Source organism: Podarcis melisellensis, assembly GCF_964234715.1.
Source record: "Podarcis melisellensis genome assembly, chromosome: 7".
NCBI classification, from domain to species: domain Eukaryota; kingdom Metazoa; phylum Chordata; class Lepidosauria; order Squamata; family Lacertidae; genus Podarcis; species Podarcis melisellensis.
In genome coordinates, this window is record NC_138539.1 from 86,591,182 (window position 1) to 86,610,955 (window position 19,774).

General features: G+C 41.2%; 2 protein-coding genes across 2 annotated transcripts; both read right to left on the minus strand.

Annotated features, from left to right (window-relative positions):
- Nucleotides 1-3,525: 3,525 nt before the first annotated feature.
- On the minus strand, nt 3,526-5,979 carry LOC309374788 (protocadherin gamma-A5-like; the record flags this gene model as incomplete). Its single annotated transcript, XM_081919969.1, has 1 exon — nt 3,526-5,979. The coding sequence occupies one exon, from the start codon at nt 5,977-5,979 to the stop codon at nt 3,526-3,528; it is 2,454 nt and encodes an 817-aa protein (XP_081776095.1).
- A 10,342-nt stretch (nt 5,980-16,321) lies between these two features.
- LOC309374826 (protocadherin gamma-B2-like) lies at nt 16,322-18,483 on the minus strand (the record flags this gene model as incomplete). The annotated part of the gene is made up of 2 exons (XM_081920002.1): nt 16,322-16,338; nt 16,452-18,483. The coding sequence occupies 2 exons, from the start codon at nt 18,481-18,483 to the stop codon at nt 16,322-16,324; spliced, it is 2,049 nt and encodes a 682-aa protein (XP_081776128.1).
- Between the last annotated feature and the right edge of the window lie 1,291 nt (nt 18,484-19,774).

A 19,774-nucleotide genomic window follows, 5' to 3' on the forward strand; every position in this document is an offset into this window, starting at 1 on the left:
ATTTCCCACAATCAAACCCTTTGCCATCTCCTCAGGGATAGAATAGCGAATCTGCTCTGAGGCAGCCCAGCAGGAGAAAGGCAAAAATAAGAGAAGCAGTACTTGCTTTCTGAGTGTTCTGCCATCCTCTTCCTGCCTTTTGTCCATCCAGATCACTGAGAAATTTTCTGCCTCCTTTTCTGCAGCTTGTAGTGACCAGATCAGTTTCTCAATAGCACAGAGTAAATCTCTGTAAGTAAATATAAACTGTCTTCCTTCTTAGATTGTGAGGACTGGGAGCCTTTTCCTTTTTTCAGCCAGACTGCAATGCCTTTGTGTTTTTCTCTGTGCACAGTCTGTACAGAACTGATGAAATACTCACTTTGTAGGAGAAGCATAACTAGAGCTCCATCCTTTTTTCTGGCACCACACTGGCCAACAGTGACACTCTGAGGCTCAGAGAGAGAATTGCAAATGTTGTTTTGTTATGAAAATAAAAAGCAGAAATACTACCAGTATGATCATATCTTTGTGTTCCAGTAAAAAGGACAACTGAAAGAGTCAGATATTTGAGAATGCCCTCCTATTGAAATTAATACTTCATTGCTTTTTACACTCAGTTTTTAGATTCTTTCACGCTGGCCAGTGACTTTTAATGTTTTGGAACTGCTACTGTGACTATGAAGAGAACTTTCAAACTCCATGGTCAGGCAATACCTTCATTATTGCCAACAAAAATGCCACAAATTCTAGCTCCTGAAATTGTCATATCAGAAATTTCCAGAGATGCAGTATTTTTACAATTCCATTTGCAGAAGTACAGTGGTACCTCGGGTTACATACGCTTCAGGTTACATATGCTTCAGATTATACACTCCACTAACCTAGAAATAGTGATTCAGGATAAGAACAGAAATTGGGCTCTGGCAGTGTGGCGGCAGCAGGAGGCCCCATTAGCTAAAGTGGTGCATCAGGTTAAGAACAGTTTCAGGTTAAGTATGGACCTCCAGAAAGAATGAAGTACTTAACCCGAGGTACCACTGTATTTTCATTTTCCCAATCAGAAGCTCATACCTTATTGGACACTTCTGCCTGACCAGAGATCTCTCTGTGTAACCTTTTTGGGAAAAATGAATAGTGTTAAGGCTGGAACTAGATGTTCTTTCAAAGGATGTGTGGCTGGCATCAAAAGTAGCAGTTCTGTGTCTCCCCCTCTCACCAAAAGAACTCAAAGTAAAATAAAAGCTGTAAGACGATGCCATTGCTTTCAAAGCTTCACCACCTATGCATGTGGCAACCAATGAAGTGAGGAAAATTGCAACAAGATTGACTAGATGTTACAGATTAGAGAAAAGGAGAAGATGTGGGGTTGCTGCTTTTGGCATTGCCATAGTATCCTTCTGCACAGGACTGTCTCAGATGGGCATTGAGGGCAAGGTGGGTTCTAATGCTAGTGGGACAAGCAACCAATAAACCCAACCACCCATGTATGTACTTCTCTTACTTTGTGACTTTACCAAATACTTGTGCCAGTGACATTGTCTGCATATCATACATACAGGCTGCATGTTCCCCTGGCTTTGCCACCTTAGCATTATGGAGGATCATGAGCAATCCAGACATCCTAAAACTATGCTGCTGTACAGTTCTAAGATGAGACACCAGATAAGACCACATTTTCCATCAAGTGACTCTTCTCGGTCTCATGGAGAGATCCTTCCCAGCTATGTTCTTGGAGATCCTTTAACTGGAGAGGGTAAGAATTGAATCTGGGACCTTCTGAGTACAACAAACTATAGAATTCCACTACTCAGCTATAGAATTCCAAATGTGGGGGAGTAGAGATTATTATTAAGGTAAAGGTACCCCTGCCCGTTCGGGCCAGTCTTGCCAGACTCTAGGGTTGTGCGCTCATCTCACTCTAGAGGCCGGGAGCCAGCGCTGTCCGCAGACACTTCCGGGTCATGTGGCCAGCGTGACAAGCTGCATCTGGCGAGCCAGCGCAGCACACGGAACGCTGTTTACCTTCCCGCTGGTAAGCGGTCCCTATTTATCTACTTGCACCCGGTGGTGCTTTCAAACTGCTAGGTTGGCAGGCGCTAGGACCGAACGACGGGAGCTCACCCCGCCGCGGGGATTCGAACCGCCAACCATGTGATCGGCAAGTCCTAGGTGCTGAGGTTTTACCCACAGCGCCTCACCTGTTTATCCCACTTTTCCTCCAAGAAGTTCAGGGCAGCTTAGAGGTATGTGAGTGTGGGATCATTCCATTTTATCTTCTCAACAACCCTGGAGAAAGGCCAGGCTGAGAGAGATGTGACCAACGCTGCCCAGTGAGCTTCCTTTTGGATGAGTAATCATTTGAACTCAAGATTCCATGGTTCAACATTCTGTCCATTGCACCTCAGGCTTCAAATATAGAACCTCTCAAAGCTGCCATACTTAAGCATTGCCACAATACACTTATTATTAATATGTCTACTTATGTGAAACATATTCTGATCATACTTGAGATACTTTTTTCTAGATATTTCTCATTCTTTGCTTTCTCCTAAACTGGTAAAAACATAAGCTGAAATCACTATGCATAGACTGCTGGTTAAAGATAATATACTCTGTCACATAAAGCCAAATTCCTATAACTAAATATTTAATATTATGGAGAATCAAAGACTGCAATGAAATTGGTTTACAAACAGAAAACAGTAGGTCCTGGTCCACATGTGCATATTTATCATTTGATGACTGCAGCATCTAGTGTGAACACAGATGTCACACCACAAATAAAATGGTTGAATGTTCTGAAACAAATCCAGTTCAGCTGCCAAGTGATCAAACTGTGTTCAAACAGTTAACAAGTGATGTAGTTGTTCACATAAACTAGCCCTAGATTTTATACTCAAGGTGTGAAAGCACATAATTAACTCCAAAGGTTTGCATACTTCTTAATAAGATTTGATTAATGCAGTTGTTGTATAATGACTGGAATGTTTTAATTTAGCATGTTCTAAAGCTTCCCAATCATCTCAAACTCCTGAACTGTCTCAGGCTTCCATTGGGAAAATACAGCTGATGAGTTTTGATCATATTATGGGTCTGTCACCATATGTGGGGTTAGAAATGAATTTCCCCATCCACAAGAATGGTGAGTGATAAAACCTGGGTATCGTCCTCCCTTAGAAGTGTGTGTCATCTAAGAACTAGGCATACATTATACTTCAAGCAAGGCAAATAAATGCATAATACTGTTTTGATCTCAAATCTACTTATATAACAACTATGAAATAGTTTTTCTTGTCAAAGAGAGTAAGCAAACATTCACTCTGATTCTTTCTTTCCTGGGGGACTCTGACAAATATTTCTTTTGACCAAGAGAAGTCTAGTTTTTATGGGGGAAAGTGGTGTGCTTGTTGTATGTGTGGCATAGGTATTTTCAAATACCAAAAACTATAAGATTCTGGTAAAGATAAAATAATATGAGTGGAAGAATGTTCTCCCAACCCCCTCTTCATAAAAGCACATAACAATTAATAGCAGGCATTATATTTAAAACCTAAGACCCCAGATCTGAAAGGGATAGCTCACCTGTGTATTGGCTGAATCTCCATTACTGCTATTAATATCTTCAGCAATGAGGAAGGGATCCTTTATTTCACACGTATCTTTATTGCTCAGAGTATTGGAATAATTTGCCTTAGAAATATTAAACTGACTTTTCCTTGAGTCTGTGGTGAGAGAAACCTCCTGGCAGTAGGAGTGCAGAAATGCTCGGACTCCATCAATCCCCACAAACTGTGAGATAGGAGCACCACTGAAATTCACACTCCCTGACTCAAGCAGCTGAGAATTTCGCCACCTGTGCAACTTGATGGCCAGTAACACAAGGAGGAAAGTGAAGAACAAGCAGGAGACAAAAGCCACTGCAAGGACCAGGTAGAAGGTGAGGTCAGACGGAGGCTCTACAGGAGCTGAGATGCTGCTAAGGTCTGACAGGATTGCAGGGATGGTGTCAGCCAGCACCACAGTCAGAGTGGCTGAAGCAGAGAGAGGTGGCTGCCCATTGTCCTTCACTAAAACCACCAGGCTTTGCTTGAGGGCATCTTTCTCCAGGAAGAATCGGGCTGTCCTGATCTCTCCCGTGTGGAGCCCCAGAGTGAAGAACCCTGGCTCGGTGGCCTTGATCAGCTGGTAGGAGAGCCAGGCATTCTGGCCAGAGTCCGCATCCACAGCCACCACCTTAGTGACCAGGTAGCCTGGCTCAGAGGAGCGAGGGGCCAGCTCTATCCCTGTGGAGCCATCAGTGGGAGGGGAAGGGTAAAGGATTTGGGGTGCATTGTCATTCTGGTCCAGGATGAAGAGAGTCACTGAGACGTTGGAGCTGAGTGGTGGAGAACCTCCATCCTGGGCCTTGACCAGAAACTTAATCTCCCTCATCTCCTCATAATCAAAAGAGATCAGGCCATAGACAATCCCAGTCTCAGAGTTAATGGAGAGGAAGGAAGATACTGGGGAGTCACTGATGTTGTGCTCAATGATGGAATAAGTGACTCTGGAGTTCTCTCCACAGTCTGGATCATCAGCCTTCAAGGAAAATATGGAGGCCCCTCTTGGGTTGTTCTCCATTAAATACGAAGTATAAATGGATTGCAGGAAGTGTGGAGGGTTGTCATTTGTGTCTAAAATCTCAAGTGGAATAACAATTGATGTGGAAAGTGGAGGGGTCCCATGATCCATGACTGTGACAGTGATGTTGTAGGCTGCCACCTGTTCTCTGTCCAGGGCTCTTGCTGTCACTAAACTGTAGTAGTTGCCATAGGCTTTTGTCAGTAGAAAGGGGAGGTTGCTGGGGATAGAACATGTGACTTCTGCATTCTCTGCCGAATCCTCATCTTGCACATTCAAAAGGGCTATTGCAGTCGCTGGTGGAGAGTTCTCAGGGATGGAGCTGATAAGTGAAGCTATTTCCAGTTTGGGTGCATTGTCATTTACATCAGTAACAAATATCAAAAGTTTAGATTTGTCAAAGAGTTCACCACCATCATGAACCTGGACCTCAATTTCATGAAGTGTAGACTCCTCGTAGTCTAAGCCTCTTGCAAGCGTAATTTCCCCAGTTTGTGAATTCAAATGAAATATTTGTGAAGCCCTTTCTGTGATCTTTCTGAATGAATATTTCAGTTCCTTGTTGACACCTTCATCCAGGTCAATGGCTTTTAATATAACCACTGTGGTACCAACAGGAATATCTTCCCTAACGCTTACTTCATAGCTATGATGGCTAAAAACTGGTGCATTGTCATTAGCATCTAAAACTGTCACTTGAATCTGTACAGTTCCTGTCCTGACTGGATCTCCCCCATCATATGCTGTGAGGACCAGATTATGAATAGCTTCCTCTTCACGGTCCAAAGGCCTTTCCAGTACCAATTCAGTGTATTGTCTACCGTCAACTGCCTCTTGCACATTTAGGGAGAAATGGCTACTGTTGCTGAGTTTGTATCCTTGAAGGGTATTGGTGCCCAAATCTAGATCCTGAGCTTCATCGAGGGGAAAGTGAGATCCAGGTGCTGTGAGTTCACTCATTTTGAGCTCCAGTTTCTCTGAATGGAAGGTGGGAGCGTTGTCATTAATATCTGTGATTTCCACTTCAGCACCATATACTTTCATTGAATCCCCCACTATGGTATCAAAGTGCAAGACACACTTCTCCACTTGTCCACAGAGCACCTCTCTGTCTATTCTCTCTGTGATGTACAAATGACCACTCTTATAATTCAAAGCAAAATACTGTGTCCTACCTCGAGAAACAATGCGGACTCCACGGCGTGAGAGCTCTTTTAATTCCAGCTTCAGGTCTTTTGCGATGGGCCCCACGAAAGAACCTTTTTCAGCTTCTTCAGGGATGGAATAATGAATCTGCCCTGTAACAGCTTGCCAAACATGAACCAGAATGAAACAAAAGACAGCTCTCCTTCTGCAATCCTGGAAAAGGGTTTCCATTGCCAGTTGTACTTCTGTGCCAAGGTGAAGATCTTACTTCTTTGACAGAGTGGCTATATTTTAGATTTGTCTGTATGTGACTGAAATTCTTAATATATACACACAGACAATACAGATATCTCTATTGCCTGTATTTTAAAATACAGATTTGATTTAATATAAGATCCTCCAGTTGTTCAGATTCCATACGTGTGATCTCTCTTTCTGCATTTTCTGCAATGAAGCGGTTGGATGGGAAAGTTGAATCTCTTACTAAATTGTTCAGCCTTGGTTGGTAAACAGCGACACCCAGAGTCCTAAAACAATAACTTCATCTTCTTGGTGCTTTCTGAAATGCCACTTTCCTTAGTACGGTATATTTCTCATCCTGATACATTAGCTGCAAGTACAGTAGATGACCAGATAAAAACTCCCACTCCATTTGTGTGACATTTTGTAGCAATCCAGGTTCATGATTGAATCACATTTCTGACCATAGAAACTGATTGTTCTCTGCTTATAATCATTATCCTGCTATCGTAGGCTGTTACTCTCCACACAGTCTCTTGGAAGTTGGACTATGGTAGACACTGTGATGATCTTGTCTGAAATATGTTTCCCTGATATTTTCTAGTACTTTAATAAGCATTTTTTTCTGTTCAGATTTTAAATAACGTGGAATTCAGCTAGAAACTCACGTGTTTGTATGCACACACATATGTGATCATAAATCTTTTCTGTGCTATCTAGAATTTAAACCAACTCTCTTATAAAAATAGATAACTCTTAAATTATGGGAATAAAATAATGATAAAATATGTTTCCAAAATATTTATTTTTAAAATGTTCATCCCACCCATGCCCCCAAATTTGCTCAGGGCAACTTTATCTCAAGAAATATAAGGATAAGGTAACAGGAAGGGTTGTGCCCATAACATACACATTCATATGCACATTTACTCAAGGCCAAATACATGGTACATTAAAATAGCATGTGTGGACCCTGTGACTTGGATCAGTGCAGTGATGCAGGGGGTACCTAATTGGGCCTCATTTCCCCCCAACATGTTGCTTTGGCTGATCTGCACTGAGGTTATGGCACAGAGAAAAACATTAGACCTGCCCATTCTCATGTTGTGGCCCTGATCAAAATTAGAAAACCTTCACGACTCCTTCTACAAAGAAGAAAATTATATCAGGATACCAAATGCAGAGCTCCTATGTAACAAGTAGTTTATCTCTCAGAAGATCCACTGCGTTCAAGCATAGGAGTGTGTGTATGTGTAGAAACACACACACACACACACACACACACACAGAGACAGAGAGAGAGAATCCTGAATCCTAAGAATTGCTGAATCCTATTTTAAACAATAGTGTTTTTCTGATTGAAATGTTTACATGCAGTCTCAAACAGGGCAGAGCACTACAAATAAATACAAAAATGGATTTTAAAGGACTCCTAATATTTTTCGTATCATAGTTATATTTTGCCTTTCCTCCAATGAGCTTACATGGCCCCCCACCCCTCTTTTCTCTTCACAATAGAAATGATGTTGGTTAGGTTGATAGGTCAGTGACAGGCTCAAGTTCACCCGGTGAGTTTCATGGCTGAGTGAGGATGTTAACCTTTATCTCCCCAATCCTTTCACCTCCAAACTTTCAGAATTTTGTGGGAGGGATCCAAGCACACAATTAAATTGTATTGAAGTGCTTTGCTGTCACTGCACAATATAGCTGTTTGTAAAAAATGGGACTTTTGTGGTTAGGCAAGTGCTAGGGAAATGCACTGGAAAGAGTGAGGTGAATGAATGATTCATGGGAAGATGTATAAATGCTGCAGAAACAAATCAGGATCCATGCTCATTGTCACAGAACCTCCCTGCAAACAAATCAGAACAAGCGTGCAAGAAAGATATAGTCTAACCTTCCCAGTAAGCTTTGTGCAAGTAAATCAGAATAACTTCTCAATAAACAGGTTGTCTCTAGGGGCCCCTAGTTCAAAAGTCAAACTGCTATACCACAAGAACTTTCTTTCTATAAGCACTACTGTTAAGTTGTGGGTGAACATATCAGACGACACAGCGATTCTTCAAACAGCTCTTGTTTATTCCGAGGCCAGAACAGAACTGAACTGAAGAGCTCAGTCAGCCTGCTTATATAGAGCTCCAGTACAACATTACTGTAGCAACTTTCTAAAACTGTCCAATCACTGAACATCACTTTCGATCCTTTATTTGCATACAAACTATCCAATCACTGAATGTCACTTTTGATCTTTCATTTGCATAACTATCTACAGTGTCCCCCTGCTGGCTCAGGGTGAGAACTTCAGTACATAACAACTACATTTCTAGGAGCTTCATGTGACATCAAGCATGTCTGTAGCAATGTGATTCTGTCAAGTGTTTAGGGGATTTTTTTTTTATCTTATACTGTGTTGTAATGCTAAGCATGACATGAATTATCCAATTCTGATTTTGTCACATAAAACAGCATCAAGTATTCTCAAATTCGCTGCTTCTCTGAAATCTTTATCATCTCTTTCTTTCTAAACTGGTTTGAAAACTGATTCTTTTTTCCTTTTTTTAAAAAAAAATCATAAAAGTGTAGAATTATAGCAAATGATTCAAAATGAGTGACCAAACTAATTCAAAAATATGGAGAAAACTACCACCACCCTATTTGTTTGGGTAGGAAGTTATTTGGTTAATGTGTGGAATCTTCAAATATTAGATTCCTCTATCCAAAATCTTTAAGAGCACAGCCCAAGATCACAGAAGGGTGCTAATTGTTTCAATTCTAAGTTGAGGATTGGGAATTTGAGCAGGTAGTGACAAGCTATAAGGACAAATTAAAACTGAAGAGATTGCTAATTATCTAACTATTAGGTGTATAAATAATTCCTCTAGCATTCACTGCAATTAAAGTTGAAAGAATATTGCAGTATCAAATAGCAGACATTGTAAAGCACCCCAATTTTCATTGCACACAGGGGTGCTATAAAATGATATCATAAGATGTGAACTAAGTGGGTGTGATCCAAAATTATTTATTGCTTCCTCTTCCTTCCTCCTTCTCCACTCCCGTCACTTCCAGACTGTGACATATATGCACATTTATCCGCCTTATTAAGTATCCATATAGATGGCAATGTGTAGATCTGTAAATAAGTAACTGCAGAGCATGTCTAGAACTACAGTAGGATTAGTCAGAATTAATATAGATAAAATGATTGCTTCATTAAAGTTGAAGTAACTAGAAAAACAAGGACTATTTAGCATCTGTTATAAAAGAAATTATATCTCTTTTCCTCAGACTGTACATCATTATGAATCTATTGGAAGATACATCCACTATCTACAATATAGTTCTTCATATATAGACACAGTTTAAAAGTAGTGCAGGAGATAATGTGAATAATATCTAGAACGAAAACTCACCATGTTTGTATTATCCATCTCAGAATTAAAATGGTTTTCTCTGCTGCCTGTAGAAGGTGGAGCAGTTTTGTCATCACAGATAACATTGTCTGCAATCTGAACGTTAGGTGTCAGGAATGCAAACTCATTTTTCCTGGTCTCTGAGGATAGACAGAGCTGGTAGGTGTAGGGTAAAGTCCCTTCTTCAAAATTCGGTGGGAATACGGTAGCAGCCTTTGAAAAAGAAGCAGGACCAAAGCACTGAAGGAAGTGAGGACTGCTTGATGTGCGAAGCTTCGTAACAACTGCCAGAATCACCGTAAGGAGAAATAAGAATGAAATCATAGCTAAAGTCAATACTAAATAAAACTGTAGGTCAGATTGATTATGTGAATCAATACTTTCACTGCTCACTTCTGGGAGCGCTTCTTGGAAGTTCTCAGCAAACACCAGGTTGAGACTCACGGTAGCGGATAGTGGTGGCTGCCCATTATCCTTGACTAAGATGATGAGCTTCTGCTTCACAGCATCTCTTTCCAGAAAAGCCCGTGAGGTCCTGATCTCCCCAGTGTGAGGCCCAATTCTGAACAATGCTGGCTCTGTAGCCTGAAGCAGGTGGTAAGAGAGCCAGGCGTTATGTGCAGAATCAGCATCTACTGCCACTACCTTGGTCACCAGATAATCTTCTTCTGCTGAGCGAGGCACCATCTCAAACAAGGATGAACCCTTGACTTCCTGTGAAGGGTAGAGGATTTGAGGATTGTTATCATTCTGATCCACAATGAACACTTTCACTGTGGTGTTTCTGCTGAGTGGTGGGGAGCCACCATCTTGTGCTTTCACTTGGAACTGAAACTCCCTGATTTGCTCATAGTCAAAGGAGCGTTGGGCATAGATCATGCCATTTTCTGAGTTAATGGAGATATAAGAGGACAGAGGCAGGTTCTCCATATCACTATTGAGCAGAGAATAAGTGATTTGCGAGTTGTACTCTAGATCTGCATCTGTAGCCTTTACACGGAAAATGGAAGTTCCAGCTGGATTGTTCTCTGACAAATAGGTGACATAGGAAGATTTTTCAAAAGCTGGGGGGTTATCATTGATATCTGAAATCTGCAGGGAGATGGTTCTGTGGGTGGAAAGAGGTGGTGCACCTTTGTCTGTGGCTATAATTGTGATATTGTATTCTGGAGTGCTTTCTCTGTCCAAGGGACCATCTGTAACCAATTTATAGAAGTTATTGGATGTAGCAATTATTCTAAATTGCCACTGACTTTGTAAATGACAAGTAATGTTCCCATTGTCTCCAGAATCTTTATCGTTTACATTGATAAGGGCTACCAGGGTTCCTACTGCAGAATCTTCAGGAATTGGGCTGGATAAGGAAGCCAGGATCACTTCTGGTGCATTGTCATTCTCATCTAATAGCTTTATTTCAACACTGCAATGAGTCACTAATCCACCTCCGTCTCTTGCTTCTACTGTCATTGCATATTTCTCTGCTTCTTCGTAGTCCAACGACTCCTTAACTGTAATTGTCCCATTTTGGGGATTTAGGAAGAATTTTTTGTGAGTGTTTTCAGGGATGTTGCTAAAACTATACGTGATATGACCATTTGAGCCTTCATCTCTATCTGTGGCTTTCACTTGTATTACTGAAGATCCTTTTGGGGTATTCTCTTTAAGACAGACCTTGTACACCTCTTGTGTGAAGATTGGTGAATTATCATTTACATCAATGACACTGATCCATATTTTGGCTGTACCAGTTTTGGCAGGCTTCCCTCCATCAAGAGCCATAAGAATTAAATGGAAACTACTTTCACTTTCTCGATCCAACTGTTTATTCAGTACTAATTCTGCATATTTCTTCCCATCTTCTCTCTCTCTAGCTTCTACTATGAAATACTGATTGGGCATAAGGTGGTAATTCTGGAGAGAATTTATTCCAACATCTGGATCTTCAGCAAATCCAAGCACAAATCGGGCTCCTGGCAAAGTGAGTTCACTTGTCTCCAGTTTGATATTCTCATTCACAAAATGTGGTGCATTATCATTGATATCCTGGATCTGTACAGTAACATGAAAAATATTCATAGGATTTTCAACCATCACTTCAAAACTAATGAGGCAAAATGCATTGCTTCCACATATTCCTTCTCTGTCTATCCTGTCATTTACATATAGATTCCCATTTTCTGCACTGAGAGAGAAATATTGCTTTTTACCTAGGGAAAGGATATGCAGATTGCGATTTGCTATTTCTCCAGCATTCAGCTCCAAATCTTTGGCAAGATTTCCTACAATGGAGCCTTTTTCCATTTCCTCAGCGATAGAATACTGAACGTGCGCTGAGGCAGTCTGGCACAACAAGGACAATAACAAGAGGAGTGGTACTTGCCTTTTTACCGACCCATTTTTCTCTTTGTGCCTGTTGTCCATCTGATTTGGTGAGACAATTGCTTTATTCTTTTCTTGCATATTTTCATTAGATGGAGATTCTCAAGTTCCCATCAGGTCCCACAAATCCACAATAAGGAAGTATAAAAGCAGTCACTGTCTCTTTCTATATGTTGCAGTGTGTTTTATTTCCTCAGCAAAAGTGTTTTAATGTCCCTGTGTTCTACTATCTCCCAGTTCTGCAGTCTATGGCTGAACAACGGCACTGCAGGAAGCATCGCTTAGCAGATTCCATGCAGCACCATGAGATGCAGCACATTAGCCAACAGCGACACTCTGAGTCTGAGATGGAGAACTTCATGTGCTGCTTTTCCCCCCCCCCCCCTTCCTCTAGTGCTTAGATGGAGAATACAAGAGCAATCTATTTTCAAATGCAGTATGAGAAGGTTTTCTTGCTTTGTAACTATTTTCTGGTGTTTTGCTTTTACAGTAGCATGAAATGGAAATATATTTCAAGTGCTTGAGAGATGCAACAACCTCCCCTATCCCTCAAATTTTCCATCTTCCCTCTGTACTTCCACAGATAACTGAGATTGTTAGCACTCAACAACATTTTGTAGCCAATTAATGCAACTTCTATGTCCAGCTCTCCTCTGTAAAACAATACATTTAATAAAATTCAGCGATATTACTATTTTTAATGAAAAGGTGAGCAACTAACAGAGCAATCTTATGGAGGTTGGACAGGCAGCATGGATGGCAGAGATAATTGTAGCAGAGGAACCAAATGATGAATAGGGCACAAGATAGGAGGTGGCTTTTTTTACTTTCCCCATTTTCTTTCTTGTAGAAAAAAATAAATTGGTTCCACAGGGAAGGAAAATAACTCCAGGGCTGGTGTAGTTTCCCCCCTATTCCATCCTTGAGTAGGTCTGGGAAACAAGGGAATCTAAAGCCTCCCTAGAGCACCCCTTCTTCCACCCATAGAGCACTGCCTGCAATACAGCCATGGCAACGGAGTGTTCTGTCACTGGTCAAGGAATGAACTCTCCAGTGGAGCTTCCTCTCTGCTGTTAGATAACCTCCTCTGCTCAAAGGCAAAGGTCTGCAGAATCCCAGGTCCCCTGGGACCACTTACAACAGAGGACTAAAAAAGTCCTTGCTACTTACTCCAAACTCTTCTCTAAACGCTTGCACAAACACTTGTAAAAACGCACGGGTGGTTATTTTTCTAATTCATTTTATGCATGCCACTTACAGGGTACAAAAAACAGTGAGAGGAATAAAACAGAGACCTTTAAAAATAGTTAACTTTGTCATCATTTGTCACTAAAATGCTGGCCTGGGTTTAAGGTGAATACATAATGGCATGAATGAGTGCTAAATAACAGTTTGGCCAAAGTTTGAACTGTTTGTCAATGTATCCTCAAATACTGTTGTGACATAGAATGGTAGAGTTGGAAGGGACTCTGAGGATCATCTAGTCCAGTCCCCTGCAATGCAGGAATATGCAGCTGTCCCATACAGGAATAGAACCTACAGCCTTAGCATTATCAGCATCATACTCTAACCAACTGAGCTATCCAGGCTGACAATACTGCAGTACTATTAACATTTATATTCTAGCTGCACAGTTCTAGGATCATAGCTGAAATAGTTATGCATCTTCATTTAAAAGACTGAAAGCAGCAGAAAGACCTCAGCACCAGATCATAACCATTGCCACCTGATTCATGGGAGTGAGTGTGCCATGAGAATTGGACTCTAGTTGGATTCACAGTCTGAAACCTCTACATATACAAAACTTGTTTTTGTATGAGCTTTGGAGACCCACCTTGCCCGCCCATCTCATTCATCAGTCACTCTATCCTTGCAGGTTGCTCTTCTTGGCTCAGGCAAACTGACTGTTGGTAAGCATCCCGAGTGTCTGTGCCAGATGGTGTTTGCAGTGTTGAATACTCTAGAAAATACACCCCTTTAACAACACCATGCATCTTGACACTTGACATGCCCATAGTGCTGTCCTCATACAGATGTGGTCCCCAGATACAGGATAATATTGCTCCTGGCATCCATACCTGGAGCCCAGGGCCTGTAAAGATCCATGGATGCCTCTATGTCCTACCTTCAGTTTGAACAAACAGAGAGCTGGATCACTCCAGAAATGAACAGCTCAGTACAATGTTGAAACTTACATATGTGTGATCACAGAAATGTGAATATAAATGATAAAATTATATGAATATACAAGATGACGGATACAGAATTTTGTTATTATTCTTATTTTAGGGCACGTATTTTCCACGTTCCAGAAACTACGCATGGATACATATTCGTGGATTCAAAAGTTTGATAGAGTAACATGGTAATTAAGCACATGTAAAAATCTGTTTATTACCATTCATCCTTAATCATTCCATTCCCCACCCCTTGTGCACATCAGACGACTTGCTACTTGGAGGAAGAGATTTGTCTATTTCTTGCTTATTTATCTACTTGATTTATACACTACTCTTCAAGCCACAGGTTTACAATCAGATCAAATAAAATACAATCAATATATAAAATCCATAGACTAGCACAAATTGTTAAATGGAAAACACAGCAACTCATAACTATTCAACTAAGTAGCAATTTCCTAATAGCAACAGCAACAGCAAACTAAACACTTTTTTCTAATCAAGTCTCTTTCTCCAAACATCACCTGAAAAAAGTTTGCCTTAACTAGCCACCTAAAATTATATAGATATGGGACTAGATGCACATTAGAAGGGAGGGAGTTTCACATGTGAGGAGCCACCACTGACACTGCCCTCCCCTGGGCCCTGCACCATCCTGTTTAGAGACCACCAAGAGGGCCTCATCTGCTAAAGCATGGGCAGACTGATATGGAAGAAAGTGGTTTCGCAGATACTGGGCACCTCTGTAGAGTACCATGTACCCTGATGGTGTATCAACAACAATTCTATGCAGATCACATGCTTCGTCAAAGCACTCTCATCTATGCATTGGTCTCCAGGTGGCATCACATGATAAAGGAAGCAGCAAGAGAGGAACTGCGATTTATTTCACCCTTCATTTGTCCTTTCTAGTCTAATGCACCAAGGGAGGGACGTATGAATGTCTTCTGAATGCATGAGCTCTAAAGGCATCTGATTCTGAAACATATCCAACTAACCACGAAACTTAAGAATGTTTGCAAATTGTTCGCAAATAGTATAACACAAGACATCACCAACGAGTGCTGTAGGACATCTGCAAAAAGTCTCTAAGCATAAAAATATTGATAAGCAAAAGGTTTACAGCCTAAGGGAGTTTGGAGCATGCATCTGAGAAAGCATGCATTGTAGCTTTCTTTGACTAGAAGGGAATATTAACATGTTGAATTGTATTGCAACCTGGACTGTTCCATTTTAACATCTATAGTTAGAACATTTGTTCAAAGGCCATTTTATGCGTCCATAGTTTTAACATCACTAACAGCATGATCCAAATGAATGTTTACCTGGAGCTTACCCGAGGTACTTACTCCTTGGAGAGTATGTACAGAATTGGAGCCTTTGGGTGCTTCCAGATGGAGGTTTAATATTACAAATGGTTCACTGAGATATCGCAAATGGGTCACTGACAACATTTTTAAAAAAATAATTGGATTGTCTGTGGCAACAGTTAAATGTGGCCTGGTGCTGGGACTGTTGGCTATACCCTCACCACTGTATAGCCAGCAAGGTTACCAACAGCCTTATTATTGGGATTCTCAACAGTCTACTGAGAAAAGCAGTTGGTAACCTTTACCAGAGCGAGGGAGGAACACAAAACAGCAAGCAGACTCAACAAAGTGGGAGAGAAGTAATATGAGGACTGTGAGTGACACAACATCAAAGTTCTGGAAAGCAGTGAGGATGGAGAGAGAGGAAGTAGAGGAGGGTTAATATGCAAATAGGCTGAAAGGGGGAACCAACACTATTTAAGCTTGAGGGTTTTAGAAAGGAGAAGAGTTATCAACCTGAAAATCACTGATTACCTCTTTAAGGGGAAAAATGCAACACATGAGTTTTTCTCTTATTAAAAAGAACTTGCCAAACTACAGAATTTCATAACTACTTGAGACACATTGCACTTTACTAACAAAAAAGGTGAAGGCTAGTGAAAAGTTGAAAGCCACAAAGTAAGTGGTAAGTTATCATGATATAAAAGAGACATAACAGTGTTAGGTGTGCCTATTTTTCAGGAAAGTGTTCATAATTGCTGACAGATGAGACTTGAGTCACAGATATGTCAGACTGAAATCTTAGTATGTGACTGTAAAAAGGCCCACTTAAGTCAGAGGCGCCCATATATGCATAAATATGCACAATACAATAAAAATGTTTATGAGATGCGCAATGAAAATAATTTTTACCTTCTCAATATTCTCCATCTCAGGATGTAAATTGTTTCCTTCATTGCCTGTAAAAGGAACACTAGTTTTCTCACTGCTAACAATATTGTCTACCATCTGAACACTGGGTGTCAGGAAGGCAAACTCATTCTTCCTGGTCTCAGAAGACAGACACAGCTGGTAGGAATAGGGCAAGGTCCCATCTTCAAAGTTGGGTGGGAAGATGGCACCATTCTTGGAATGGGGAACAGGACCAAAGCACTGTAGGAACCTGGGATGCCCTGATTGACGGAGCTTCATTGTAACGGCCAGAATCACAGTCAAGAGGAACAAGAAGGAGATCACAGCTAAGGCCAGCACCAAGTAGAACTGCAGGTCAGACTGATACTCTGAGCTGCTGGGTTGGCTCTTCATTTCCGGAAGGGCCTCCTGAAAGTTCTCAGCAAACACCAGGTTCAGAGTCATGGTGGCTGAGAGAGACGGCTGCCCGTTATCCTTCACCATAATGACCAGTCTCTGTTTCACAGCGTCTCTCTCCACAAAGGCCCTGGCTGTCCTGATCTCTCCAGTATGAGAACCAACCGTGAAGAGTGCCGGCTCAGTGGCCTGAGTCAGGTGGTAGGAGAGCCAGGCGTTGTGTCCAGAATCTGCATCCACGGCCACCACCTTGGTGACAAGATAATCTGCCTCGGCCGAACGAGGCACCATCTCAAACAAGGCTGAGCCCTTGGCTTCTTGTGAGGGGGACAGGATACGAGGGCTGTTATCATTCCTGTCAAGAACAAACACCCTGACGCTCACATTGCTGCTGAGAGGGGGAGAACCCCCATCTTGGGCCTTCACTTGCACCCGAAACTCTCTGAATTGTTCATAGTCAAAGGATCTCTGGGCATAGATGGTGCCGGTCTCAGAATTAATGGAGATATAGGAGGAGATGGGAAGCTCCTCAATGTTGCTGTTGAGGATGGAGTATGTGATCCATGAGTTCTGGTCCATGTCGGGATCAGAGGCTTTGATGGTGAAAATGGAGGCACCTGAAGGATTGTTTTCTGGCACGTAGATAGCATACAAAGATTTCTCAAAGGAAGGGGCATTATCATTGATATCGGATATCTGTAGTAAGATGACTTTATGGGTGTTCAGCGGGGGAGTTCCATTGTCAGTGGCTGTGATTGTAATATTATATGCAGGAGTTTTTTCTCTGTCCAAAGGGCTGTCTGTCTGGAGTTTGAAGTAATTGTTAGACGAGGGAACAATCTTGAAGGGCTGATTGTTTTTCAAATAACAACTAACCTTTCCATTCTCACCAGTGTCTTTGTCTTTTACATTGATCAGAGCAATTAAGGTTCCAGACACAGAATCTTCTGGGACTGGACTAAATAAGGAAACCAGAGTTACCTCTGGGAAATTGTCATTCTCATCAATAATCTGTATTTCTACTTTACAATGTGTTACTAATCCACCTCCATCTTTTGCCGCAACTGTCATAGTATATTCTCTGGTTTCCTCAAAGTCTAATGGGCTCATAAGAGTGATTGTGCCATTACTAGAATGCAAGTTGAATTTCCCCTGAGCACTTTTTTGGATGTTGCTGAAATGGTAACTGATTTTGGCATTTGTACCTTCATCTTTATCAGAGGCTAAAATCTGGAGCACAAGGGAGCCAACAGGAGCATTTTCCTTCAGATTGACCTTGTAAACCTCTTGGGTGAAGATAGGTGGGTTGTCATTGGCATCTGTAACATTAATCCATATCTGGGCAGTCCCAGTCTTCCTAGGTTCACCACCATCCAAGGCTGTGAGGATCAAGTGAATGGTCTGTTCACTTTCCCGATCTAGTGGTTTCTGAAGCACCAAGTCTGCAAATTTATTTCCATCCTGACTCTCTTTAACATCAAGGCTGAAATATGGATTGGGGCTGAGATGGTAATTCTGAAGAGAATTTGTCCCAATGTCAGGATCTTCAGCTTCTCCGAGGAGAAATCGTGTTCCTGGTACAGTGAACTCACTTGTCTCCAAGTTGATTTTTCCATTGAAAAACTGTGGTGCATTATCATTAATGTCCTGGATTGCTATAGTTATGTGGAAAATATTCAAGGGGCTTTCAATTACCATCTCAAAATTAATAAAGCAAAGGGGATTTTTGCCACATATTCCCTCCCGGTCTATCCTGTCATTTACATAGAGGTTTCCATTCTCTGCATTCATAGTGAAATATTTCATTTCATCCACTGAGACAGCATGCATGTTGCGTTTCCCTAGTTCTTTGGCATTCAGTCCCAAATCCTTGGCAATATTCCCCACAACTGAACCCTTAGCCATTTCCTCAGGAACTGAATAATGAATCTGCTCTGAAGCAGCCCAGCAGGAGGGCAAGAATATTAAGAGAAGCTGTACTTGCCTTGTGAGTGCCCTGCCATTCTTCTTGTGTCTTCTCTCCATTTGGCTCTGTGAAAAATCAGCTGTTTCCTTTTTTTAAGAACCAGATCAAATTTTCACCAGTATGCACTAAGTCTCCATAAAAAAGAATAAACTGTCTTTCTCGTTAATTTGTAAAAATCATTTTTGTATTTTCTTTATGTCAGCAGCAATGCTTTCTCTCTGTTCCCTGATCTGCACAGCACTAAAGAAGTAAGCTCACTGTAGAAAGGATCAGTGGATTTCCATCACTGTATGGCTACTAGATTGGCCAACAGCGGCACTGTGAGGTTCTGCAGGAGAACTGCAAGGGATGTATTCAACCTTTCAATTTAAGAGACAATGCAACGTGCATGTAACGTAATTATAGTTTTATACAGTAGGGAAAACATGCAACTGGAAGTTTACACAGGAGCTATTTCTATTGAATTTTGACTTCAGCTGAATATTTGGGAATCTTTGTTTTGGTTTTGGAATCAATAACACTTCAAACCTTTCCATTTGCCTGGGTAAATGGCTTGCAATGTAACAAAGGATTCTTTTCTTGGAATCTTGGAAATAATATTATCAAAGTTACAATCCTGAGTGCCAGAATCTCAACAGTCTCAACATTGTCATCTCGGGTTATATATATATTTTTAATCTCCTGTTTCCACTTTAAAAAAAAATATCTTGGGGAGTTTACTATATTTCAATGATAATGTCGAAACAATAAAAACAATTTCCGCCCAACCACAGATCAACCACAGATCTCTTGCAGAACTTTCCCACTCCTTCCTTAGGAAAAAGGCTTGATGAGCGAGGGAGAAGAATTCTCCAAAGGGACTCCAAAGATGTCTCATCCCAGCCAATGAAGGGAATCCCTGTGCAGCTGGCAGCACTTGTGCTCTCCCACTCTTTCTGAAAATATTAAAGGCATGATTGGTCCCTGCTGGGCCTATGTAGGATTATTATTATTATTATTATTATTATTATTATTATTATTATTATTACCACCAAGGCTTTCTGGTAGGGCACTTTTTATCTACTGCCAAGTTGGGAGTGGCAAGTTAACAATCTGGCCTGATCAAGGTACTTAGGTCCTTGTCAAGGTACTTAGGTCCTAACTAGGTGGTAGAACAGGCAGGATCAGGGCAGAGTGCAAAGAGTAGGCTGGGGAACACACTGAGAAATCAAGTTAGTGAAAAGATGTTTC